General features: G+C 41.5%; 1 protein-coding gene across 2 annotated transcripts in view; it reads left to right on the top strand.

Annotated features, from left to right (window-relative positions):
• aff2 (AF4/FMR2 family, member 2) overlaps positions 1–12303 on the top strand; it is a 154719-nt gene that overhangs the window by 132273 nt on the left and 10143 nt on the right. For both annotated transcript variants that reach the window (XM_056382793.1, XM_056382792.1), the window contains exons 19-24: positions 1003–1136; positions 2767–2830; positions 3555–3691; positions 6904–6975; positions 8355–8448; positions 11603–11655. In XM_056382793.1, coding sequence (XP_056238768.1) covers positions 1003–1136; positions 2767–2830; positions 3555–3691; positions 6904–6975; positions 8355–8448; positions 11603–11655 — 554 coding nt within the window. The remainder of the gene's footprint in view (positions 1–1002; positions 1137–2766; positions 2831–3554; positions 3692–6903; positions 6976–8354; positions 8449–11602; positions 11656–12303) is intronic.

The following is a 12303-nucleotide window of genomic DNA, read 5'->3' as shown; positions in this document are numbered from 1 at the left end:
CTCTGGTGAATAAACTAACTTTGAGTGATCGTCAGCTCTCGGTGTTATCTTCTTGAGTCGCTCGCCTGACGGTGTTCCAGAAATAACTGTGGAGTTAATGATGTACTGTTCTTAAAACGTATGAATCTACAGCCTGACACGCATCTCCACCAGTGTGAGTCATGCTTCCTTACCTGCAATTTGTCTGAGTTTCAGGAGCCAGAGTCTCTAAAATATCTGAGAGTGCTTTGTGTACAGGAGGAGGTGATGCATCAAACGCAGCAGGACAGATACATAAAGCAGAGCTTCCAATAAACCGTTCAACTATATATGACAGAGCCATCCATCTTTACATACTGTGTTACTGCGTTATAATTTTTATTGCAGTGATTCTCATCATCATTATCTTTATTATCATAATGTGTGTAGCTTATACAGCATTATACTTTCACTGCACTAACACCTACAGCTCATTTTTGCATTTACATATTATGTTATTATTGGTATTAGCTCGTGTTCTTTTTATCTCAATGTCCTGTGCAACTCTGCGTGCCTCTGCAAACTGCCCCTCAGGGGTAAATAAAGTGTTCTGAACTGAATGAAATTGAATTGAATTGAACCTAGTCAATTACTAAATGTAGAAGCAAGTATTGATGAAATCAACATTGCTATGTATAAATTAATGGTAAATTATTTACCTTTAAAATCTCGGAAGTTTTTCTCCCTCCACAGGAAAGTAAACTGCACATATTGTCATGCACAGATTTACAAAGTGAAAGAAGAACGTACATATGGCGCATGTGACTTTAGGCCTAAAGGACAAAACACGTGTGCCAGATGGATTTTTAAAGCCAGTTTCAGCACGTCAGAACACTGACTCCTGTAACTCAGCAGCAGAGAGGACGCATCACTGTGAGTGCGAGGCCAACAATGACGTCGAAGTAGCTGCTTGTTGAAAGCCGCACACTGTAACACTCATTGATACTCTTGTAACCACAGATTTCAATGCCATCCCTACAACAGGAAACGGAGCCCCACGGCGAGAAGCCCTGTGGAGATGGCTACCATGCCAACGGACAGTCAGACTCCGAGGTGTGGTCGGAACCACTGATGGAACCTGCAGAACCTCGCAGGCCAAGGCTGTCGTTCAGTGACACGTATGTATGAACCCGACACGCCATTGTAAAGACGTCATCACCACATTAATACTGTTGATGCCACTTTAGTTCACTGCGACGGGTTCCTGATGCTCGATCTCCCCATGACGTCTGTTCAGCAACATTATTTATAGACATGTTTTTTTTTCCTTTTCATCACTGTTGTTCAGAAGACCCTCCAGTCTCAATGTAATTACCTCACTTCTTTTATGATTCCCACATTCCCTTTATTACGCGACGGCAGGTGTTTCCTCTTCACGCGGAAGGGTGTTTACTCCGCTGTCTTGTTTTTTTCATCTAAATATTTGCCAGAGTTTTCTTTACTCAACATTAATGTAATTACCGTAAACTCGTTTCCTGCATTGTATTTTACATTGAGGCCCAACAGGCTGAATTCGACACATGTGTTGCTTTACGGCACAAAGGGAGTTTGTTTTATGGCACAAAACGTTGCTCTTCCAGTGAGAACACTTCAGAGTTTCTGGCACACGAGGGAAGTGAGTGAAAGGCTCAACAGCTCTAGTACTGGCAATACCACTGGAACGAGAGAGTGGCTGCTAATTATCTCCACCATGACCCAATCCAAAATCCAGTCGACCCCGACCGACCCTAATAGAGAGAGAACAGCAACACTGGCAGCTGCATGATGATCCACCAATTAGCCAGCGGCCGCAGTCAGAAGGAATAACAATACATGTCATTTCCCCCTGAACTTTACAAGGCACTCTTGTCTGCCACCAGACCTCTGCAGCTGATCCAAAATGCTGCTGCACGTCTGGTGTTCAGCGTCCCCAGCTTCTTCCACACTACTCCTGTTCTCCATTTACTGCATCGGCTCCCTGCGCGAGCCAGATGGAGGCTCTGGTGCTGGCCCACAGCGCAGTAAAAGACTCTGAACATGCTTTTAGTTGTATTTTTTAAGAAGGATTCTACCTCTTTTTCTTTGTAGTTGCTTTGCACAAAGCTTCTGAAAATAATGTAATATAACACTCTCTATCTCAAAACCATATTTTTTTCCTGCTATGATAATGACACATCATATGATAAGAGGTGATAGAGTCTGTTCAGGTCCACTAAGGTGTTAGATGCGCTGACGCACGGAGCTGAGACCTGATCCGACCTGATCACCCTGAAAATAATTTAGACCCATACACAACTCGGGGGTCTCGGATAGTAGGAACCACTTGAAGACCTCTGTGTCTCTTTCTCTGCTTGTCTTTGATATAATTCATCTAATTTTAGGGATGATACCTCTTCACACAGTGTTTTAATAGCTAACAGTGGCCTATTAGTGTATTGTAGCAGGTGGAAATAGCTGTAACCACCTCACCGCTGGTCTGGTTGTGTTGAATCCTGAAAAGATGATGCATCTTGTTACTTATTTGTCCCAAAGGGTGTCTGCATTATTCATGAAACAACATGTTTTGTTGCTGTGCTAAGGTTACATTAAGCCTGAGGTGTGTATACCTAAATAGGCTAATGTATATAACACACTCCAAGCAACTTGTAGGCATGTGATTATGTAAACCAATAACATGCAGGGGTTTTGTTAAATGACGTGTTGGTGCAAACATGCAACATTATGTTCTTTTTGCTTTTTTGTTTTGTTTTTTCACTGTGCTGTTTCCAGAGTCCACAGTGCAGACTACTACATGCAGGAAGCCAAGAGACTCAAGCACAAAGCTGATGCTTTGGTAAGTCTTTCTATAATCACTAAGTAAGACACACACACACACATTTATACCTCCGTGCTCGAGCCCCTACAAGAGGCTAAGAGAAGACAGATGGTTAGATACACAGATATAGCAAGAAAATGATTATAAACACACAATGTTAACTTCTACAGTCTAGACTGTAATTATGTGTGTGCCTGTTCAGACGTGTGTGTCATTGCTCATGTGTGCACAGTCAGTCTCTGTAGAATGAAAATCTATTTCATATCAGGGACTGTACTGTATAATTTGGGTTATTTATTGCACAATTTGTCTCTGAGGGAACATTGCATTCAAGGACTGATGATGTCTGCGAGATTATACAATATCAAAGGAATTATCTGATTCCCCCCCCCCCCCCCCCCCCCCCCCCCCCGAACAATGAAATGAGATTTATTTAACTTGTTATTTATCTTATGTTTACGCATTGTTTCCTCAGATTTATCTGGGGATTTGCATTTTAGCGGGGGATTATTCAAAGAGAAGACTGTGCGTCTGCCACGATGCTGTTAAGATATTCCTCATTCCATCTCTGTCTTATTCACATCCTCTCTCTCTCTCTCTCTCTCTCTCTCTTTCTCTCTCTCTCTCTCTCTCTCTCTCTCTCCCTCTCTATCCTCTGTTACATTCCTCTGAATTTCATCTTTGTCTCTGTCACTCTGTGTCTGTCTTTCTTTCTTTCTTCTTTCACCTTCACTATTTGTAGATGGACAAATTTGGTAAAGCGGTGAACTACGCAGACGGTGCGCTCTCCTTCATAGAGTGTGGAAATGCTATGGAGCGAGATCCACTAGAGGCCAAGTCACCGTACACCATGTACTCCGAGACTGTGGAGCTAATCAGGTATGCTGGACATTATCAAGTGAAATGAATGGGAGGAAGTAAGTAAACTCTTTATGAGCCCCAGTTTCTTTTTCAAAGTAACCTCCTCTTAGTCAGTGCATAGTTTAACAGGCAAAAAAATCAGGAAACTGGCAAATGTGTCTTTCTGTATTAAAATAAGCATTAAATTCAACAAAAGTGGAGAGTGAGGTTAAATGAATATTTAAGGAGGTTTAAACTGAAACTGAAAACTAATCCTCTGTAGCGCTAACCAGTGTTAAGTCACTAAACTTCGAGTCAGAGTCGAGTCTCAAGTCAACAAGTGTTCAAGTCTGACTCCAAGTCTTTGTCAAGTTTTCATTACATGAGTGGGAGTTGTGCTGTTCAACACAAATTAACCAGCTGTCACCGTTTCAGAGGGAGTTTATTTACTGTGGGACACAGTAAAGTGCTGCAGGAATGAGTCCTAAAACCTGGAAATGTGTTTCCTTTTAACACTTCTGCTTCCCTCCTCCCAAAGTCTATGGGTTTTTTGAACATCTTTTTGGTCAGATGACTGGAATAAGGTCTGTGGTTAACACAAGCTCAGAAAATACCTGAGTAAATATCCCAGTTTTTACATCTGTTAAAAAGGCTGGGTGCTAACAAGTGGCTAAATGAGACTACAGAGGTCGTCAGGGATGTTAAACATCATCACGCCGAGCACGAGAAGCGAATTACTCACCAGTCCAACCTTTACAGCCTCGTTGTTTGTACTTGTGCTTTTGCAAACTATAACTAACTCTGTAAGAGGAAATGCTTCTGTAGAAGAGGTAAGAGCTCAATCAAACTACAAGTTGAAGTTTAGTGTTAGTGAAAGTGAAGTCATGTGACCATGGTGTGGTTTGTTCATAATATCACCTTTTTACCTCTGGCGACTGTATTTAGGCTTCAAAAATCATAAACGTGGTTCATTTGTGAAGATTATCTTGCTGAACAAAGCATGTAGGTATCATAGACGTTTGTTTGTCACAGATCTTATTTTCTGCAATAATCCAAAAAGTCATGTAAAAATCCCATTGGCTTTATGTCGACAGAACCAGGGTGACACTAGCATCTGTGTTGGCCTACAAAGATATGTCTTCCCTGCAGAACTCTACAGCCAAAAAAAATGCACACACTCGCACTGAAACTGACAAAAAGTCTCCAAATCCAAATACAGTCGATGCTCGAGTTCGAGTCAGCAGTGTTCAAGTCCAAGTCGAGTCACCAGTCCTGAAAATCAGGACTTGAGTCGGACCCGTGTCTGAGTCCTGGATTCCAGTACTTTAACACTGGTATACACGCTACTCAACTATGTAACTGTTATATACTGCGTTTACTATAGTAGCGTACATGCTGTATTTATTCTGCATAAACTACACTGGTATATTCTGTCCTTAAAACCCAGATAAATGGGTCTCTACTCCCTATAATTGCAACCAAATTATATTGTTTGAAGAAATGTGTTTCAGATGTAAATGTTACTGTTATCTGTTATTATCTGTTATCAGCCCGACCTTACTGACCTGTTGTAGATTTAGTCTAATAGCTTGAATAATGCTCTGCTGTTGCATATGGCCACCTCTCTGCCCGCAGTAGATGACAAATCAAAACTTGAGTGTTTGAATAAAAACTAACCCCTAATTAGCATTAAGCCAGAGATATGTTCAGAAAACCACTGGACTCTCCGACATTTTTTTTTTTGCCTTTATTGTCTAAAGCCTCGCAGACATGCAGGGCTTTCTAATGAGAGCAATGTAACTAGTGTGTGAACAGGATGTCCGCTGCTTTCAGGGCTGCCAGTGTGTGAAGTCGCAAAGTGCAACTTAAAGACAGGAAGCTGAGAATAACAAATGACCGCCACCTCTGAAGGCAGACAGGTTGACAGCAGGGTGGTGTAGCGGGAGAGTCTTTTAACTGAAGGACTGTGGTTCAAGCTCTGCCTGTCTGCACTCATCCATCCTGCTGAAGTGTCCTTGAGCAAGACACTGAATCGTTACCACCTGCAGGGCTGCTGATCTGTGACTCTGACCTCTGACATCTGTGTAGGGAAAAGACAAGTGTTTTCCTACAGACAGCAGTAAAGGATAAAGGTTTAACTCCTCTCCCGTGATCCACCTGTCACTGCTGAATTTCATCTGGACTTATTAGCAATCAGAGAGGGTTTAACAGGTCACTGAGGTCACTGAGGTCACTGACCCTGCAGCTGGCTGCAGCTGACCCCACAGCTTTTTTCTTTTATTTCAAACATCTTTATTGAGCAATTTTCTTCTTAAATAAATGGCAATGAATCAGTTGCTGCTCGATTTGGCATCAATAAAATGAGATGATGTATTTTACAGGTATCCGCTTGACATTCAGTCAGTGCAAAAACATGAAAGAAAACAGAAGATTAAACAACAGAAACTGGGCAAAAGAGAAAAGTGTAAAAGAGAAAATGAAGAAGGAGAAAGGAGGGAAGAAAAAGAGAAGGCGGCAAGGAGTCTAGATAATCCTCCCTCGTCAATCACTCTGACAGACTCAGATGCCCTGTACATGTTCACTCACTCAGCCGCTCTTGCCTTTACATGATACTGTGAAAAATGACTTCGGTGTAGGATGTCGATTGTCACTTGTGATTTCAAGTTGCGAGATACTTAACGAGAGGCTGCCAAATTCTGTCTAACTGAGACAGTCTGTTTCTCAAAGCAACTCTCAAAATGTGAGGTGCTAATTAAGTCGTCCAACTACGTCCTAGTGGTTGGGTGGGTCATTTTCTTCCAGTGTACAAGGATTTTATTTTTTGCTGTGATGAGGGAATAGGAAAGAAAGAGTTTCTGAGAGGCAGTTAGATTGATCGTTGATTCAGATCAGCCAAACATGTCCCCACAGCATTTTTTTGAAGCATCTAATAAATAACCAAAGCAGAACTGTATCCCTCCACAGAGTCACATAAAGCCAACTTGCTTGCCTTGCCTGGGGGCACTTCAGCAGGGTTGATGCTGGCTGTCAACAAGCTGAAGGAATTAATTACTAACTGCCCCATCACTCTTATATTCTTTATGTTCAGAAAGAGCAGCAGCTCCGTCACTGATCTTAACCTTGATTTCCTTATTAAAATGAACCTTGAGTATATAGATGTATTCACGAGCATGAGAGAAGTAAAGTGTGTTTACGTCTGACTCATAAATCACTGGAAATGTCAGCAGATGAGTAATGAGCGTCTCTCCCAGGTATGCCATGAGGTTGAAGAACTTCACCAGCCATTCAGCTACTGTCGCTGAGAAGAAACTAGCTGTACTGTGGTATGTGATATGATTCTGTCTTTGTGTGTGTGCGTGTGTGTGTGGTGTGTGTGTGTGTGTGTGTGTGTGTGTGTGTGTATAACATTATTCTATACTCTTTTATTTATACTATTATTATACTTTTTTATATTTGGTTATTCACATTAACCGTTATTGTCCTGGTGGTGTAGGTGGTGTAGGCTAGGGAGTTTTATTGCATGTCATACCACCTCTCCCCTTTCTCATTTCCTGTCATCCCTCTATATATCTCTCTCCCTCTCTCTCTCTCTCTCCATATTTATATTTATATATATATTCCTCAAAGTTTTCAAATGTAGACATTTTCAGCCTCTTGCTAAAACATTTTCGTATTCTTATCTGAAATCTCTCTTGTTATTCATGTGACTTTTACTCATACAAGAGTTCCAAGCCGGATTCACCAAACTCTCTTAACTGTTCAAATGTATCAGTTATCACATACCACCTGTTCATGTACACCACCAAATCACTATGTATGATATATACCTGTTCATTCACAAAAATGTTACCAAAGAGTGAAAGGAGAAAGTTGAGCTGTCATAAATCACGAAAATAAAACTGTTAATTTAGGTGTGTCAGTAGCTGTATTACAGGACCGGAAACAATTAGAAAATATTTATGAAAAGATTGGTTTGACATAAAGTTGGATGCTAAAAAAAGAATCTTCCTGTGGCAGAGCGGCCCCTGACTTTTTGGATAGTCTTGGTTATTATAGGCTTACAGCAAGTGATGGTAGGCGACGACCTGAGAGCGATCAACATACAGACAGTGAGGCAGCTAACTGAATGAGAAATTCCAAATTCAATTAAATAAAGCCATTATGATTCTGAAGTCAAACAGGTGTTATTCCCCTGTGGAGACTGGAGTCTGTACATGACTTCTACAAAAGGTTCTGGACCACTTGAGGGTTTCATTCATACAACAAATTCTCTTAAATCACCTGTTCATACCACATAAAAACTAATCAGTTAATACGAGCAGTGCTCCATCTGAACACACAGCCTGTAAAATACAAATCATTTTTTCATCTGTAGAATTATTTAATTGTAGAATCAAGCTCCCTTAGACCGATAAAACCCCAAAACCTGTGTCTTTACTTTTTCCTTAATCGGAGTGATCCAAAAACATATTAGGGTGTTTTTTTTTTTTTTATATGAATTAGAAAAGATGTGTGTTTTTATATTTTCATGTAGTGATATTATACATTTCTGAAGCTCCTCCTAATCCACCAGGACTTGGGGGGCGTGTTTGAAGTCCAGGTGCATTTTGTGTGGATGACATGAAAATAATATTGAGAATGGAGCTTTAAAGGGAATTTGTACAGAGGATTCATCTGCCTTCTAATGGTTTTGTTTCCATAGTAACCGCTGTCTGTCTCTGCTGTATCTGAGGATGTTCCATCTGAAGAAAGACCACGCTGTCAAGTACTCACGGTCGCTCATGGAGTACTTCAAGGTAGCGTGCGCGCACACACACACACACACACACACACACACACACACACACACACACACACATTTGGACATGGACTTCATTTCCTTCCTCTCTCATGTTCTCCCTCTGTGGTTGAAAAACACGCAAAGCCAATTACAACCCTCAAATACATTTCATATTCATTTTCATGGTGCCTGTGCATTAATTTTGCATGACGTTATTAAAATCCATTCTTTCTCTTTGATATTAATGTATTAATTAGCTCCATCAATCATCACAGTGGATTGTTAGGGTTTAATGTGCTTGTTTTGATTAATTATGTTTAGTTTAATTAATTACTGAGGATGTCATTATCACAGTGCCACATTTGCATTGATGGGATTGGATTTCTGGGAAGCGACTGACTGGGGGTTTAGCTGTGTGCGCAGCCTGTGTACATACAGTATGTGTTGATAGAAAGAAAAGGAGTAACTGGAATGAACAGTTTATTTTAAAAGAAAAAGGGCACAAAAACAGTCTGTCACATACATATCCACACGACACATTAAAGTGGATTTTAAATGCCAGTCAATCAATAACATTATATCCGTCACATTAGCATTCATGTTTTAGCCATGTAGCTGAGGCTTTTGTCTATAGTAGTTTGTCACACATTGTGACACATTTCAATTCAAAATAAATGTATTTGTGGAATAGAACAAAAATATAGATGTTGATATTACTTATTGCATGATTTAAAAAAAACAATTGAAGGTATTTATAGTTATTGAGCTTTTATGTCTTGTGTCTTGGTAAATAGTTTATTCAGGAATGGAAATGTAGACTCTGATGGTTCTCAGAGCCAGAGATCACGACTCAGGAGGCAGATAAAAGTAGACAGTCTTTACTTAGAAAAAAAAACAAGGATATAAAAATTCAAACAGTCAAAGAAAGTACAAAGGGTCACACTGAGGCAAATATCCAAAAAAAAAACACAGGTCAAAAACACTATCAGGATCAAAACAGGCAGGCAAAGAACAGAAGCGCAGGAAAGCTTAAGCAGACCGCACAAAGACTAAATTTGGCAGAGAGCAAGTGCAAAGGGAATCAGTGCATCCGGAAAGTATTCACACCCCTTCACTTCCCCCACATTTTGTTAAGCTACAGCCTTATTCCAAAATGGATTAAATTCCTTTTTTTTCTCATCAATCTACACACAATACCCCATAATGACAAGCGAAAAGGGTTTTTTAGAAATCCTTGCAAATTTATTAAAAATAAAAAACTGAAATATCGCATGTACATAAGTGTTCACACCCTTTGCTATGACACTCAATAGTGAGCTTAGGTGCTTCCTGTTTCCACTGATCATCCTTGAGATGTTTCTACAACTTGATTGGAGTCCACCTGTAGTAAATTCAATTGATTGGACATGATTTGGAAAGGCACACACGTGTCCCACTGTTGACAGTGCATGTCAGAGCAGAAACCGAGCCATGAAGTCAAAGGAATTGTCTGTAGACCTCCGAGATAGGATTGTATCAATGCACAGATCTGGGGAAGGGTACAAAAAAATTTCTGCAGCATTGATGGTCCCAAAGAGGACAGTAGTCTCCATCATTCGTAAATGGAAGAAGTTTGGAACCACCGGGACTCTTCCTAGAGCTGGCCGCCCAGCCAAACTGAGCAGTGACCAAGAACCCGATGGTCACTCTGACAGAGCTCCAGCGTTCCTCTGTGGAGATGGGAGAAACTTCCAGAAGGACAACCGTCTCTGCAGCACTCCACCAATCAAGCCTTTATGGTAGGGAGTGGCCAGATGGAAGCCCCTACTCAGTAAAAGGGACATGACAGCCCGCTTGGAGTTTGCCAGAAGGCACCTAAAGGACTCTCAGACCGTGAGAAACAAGATTCTCTGGTCTGATGAAACCAAGATTGAACTCTTTGGTCTGAATGCCAAGCGTCACATCTGGAGGAAACCAGGAAGCTGGGAGACTAGTCAGGATCGAGGGAAAGATGAACGGAGCAAAGTACAGGGAGATCCTTGATGAAAACCTGCTCCAGAGCGCTCAGGACCTCAGACTGGGGCGAAGGTTTACCTTCCAACAGGACAAAGACCCTAAGCACACAGCCAAGACAACGAAGGAGTGGCTTCGGGATTGTCCTTGAGTGGCCCGGCCAGAGCCCAGACATGAACCCGATTGAACATCTCTGCAAAGACCTGAAAATAGCTGTGTAGCGACGCTCCCCATCTAACCTGACAGAGCTTGAGAGGATCTGCAGAGAAGACTGGGAGAAATACCCCAAGTACAGATGTGCCAAGCTTCATACCCAAAAAGACTTGAGGCTGTAAACGCTGCCAAAGGTGCCTCAACAAAGTACTGAGTAAAGGGTGTGAATACTTATGTACATGCAATATTTCAGTTTTTTATTTTTAATAAAAAACCTTTTTCTTTTCACTTTGTCATTATGGAGTATTGTTTGTAGATTGATGAGAAAAAAAAGGAAATTAATACATTTTGGAATTAAGCTGTAACATAACAAAATGTGGGGAAAGTGAAGGGGTGTGAATACTTTCCGGATGCACTGTATATACTGGGGAACGGTGAACAGGTGAGCAGGTGAGTGGGGGAGGAGGAGCGGGTCAGGTGATACTACAGGTGGAAGAGGCAGGGTCTGAAATGACAGCAACTCAAAACCATGACAGCAGACTTTGTAACATCTGTCCAGGGCGTATTTACAGCAATGTCCATTAATGTGTGTTGACCTTTTCAACCGATAAATAAATACGGACATTTCGTAAAATACACTTACTCATGTTATGAGAGTTAGAAAAGAAGTCCGACACCACTCCCGCAGTCATCCCTTAAATATGAAGCTACAGCTAGCAGGTCGTTAGCACAGCCTAGCATAAAAACTGGTAGCACGCTGAAACGGTTTGCCTGATTCTGTCTAAAGGTTAAAAAAAAATCTACAAAATCTGTAAAACCACAACTATTTTGTTCGGATGAAACAAATGAGATATAACATGATAATTACTGCGCTTTAGAGATGCCGGTTGGTAGACTTTGAGAAAATTTCAAATGTAAACTATGATTTTTGGTGCATGTTTTCATTTCTCTTTCTTCAATCTCCTGTTATTATGTCACTGGAGGCCATGAAATTATTTTGATAAATTTGTCTTTTTGTGACCCAGAATTCAGCCAAGAGTTCCCACCAAGCACCTTCTCCTTGGAGGACCAACGGGAAGTGAGTACACACACACAAACACACACACACACACACACAGTATCAACCCCCTTCATTCACACAGATAATTGAGAATTTATAATTCACTGGAGCTCTGCTGCAAAATACCATGCCGCCTCTGACAGCCACTTGCTCAAACAAACCCCTCAGGAAGCAAATAAAAGGATTGATTTGTTGTAGATGTGAGGAGGAGGAACACTGGAGGGGTGCTGAGAACAGGGTGAGAAGGAGTGATGGAGGGAGTGATGATAGATGGAGGAGGAGAGGCGTGGAGGAGCTGTGGATGTGAAGCTAATGAGTTTGGACAGCTCTGACGCTGCACAACAGCAGGACTGGAGCTCGGGAGTGTATCTGCATGGCTGTGTGTGTGTGTGTGTGTGTGTGTGTGTGTGTGTGTGTGTGTGTGTGTGTGTGTGTATAAGTGTGTGTGTGGTGTGTGTACAGCACTGAATAAGGCACAAGTCGTTGGGTCAGCGACGGTCAAGGCCACATCACAGACGTTACATCACTGCCAGAGCAACACACCCAGCTGTGCAAGGCAGGGGGGGCAGTTTGTACCGGCATGACTAATGACACTATACAGTGAATATCAGAGCCGCCACACACCCTCTCACATTCAACACTTTTTATTGCCCTAGGGCAATAAAT

Source organism: Seriola aureovittata, chromosome 8 (genome assembly GCF_021018895.1).
Source record: "Seriola aureovittata isolate HTS-2021-v1 ecotype China chromosome 8, ASM2101889v1, whole genome shotgun sequence".
In the NCBI taxonomy this organism is placed as follows: Eukaryota; Metazoa; Chordata; class Actinopteri; order Carangiformes; family Carangidae; genus Seriola; species Seriola aureovittata.
This window is presented reverse-complemented; position numbering and strand designations above follow the sequence as displayed.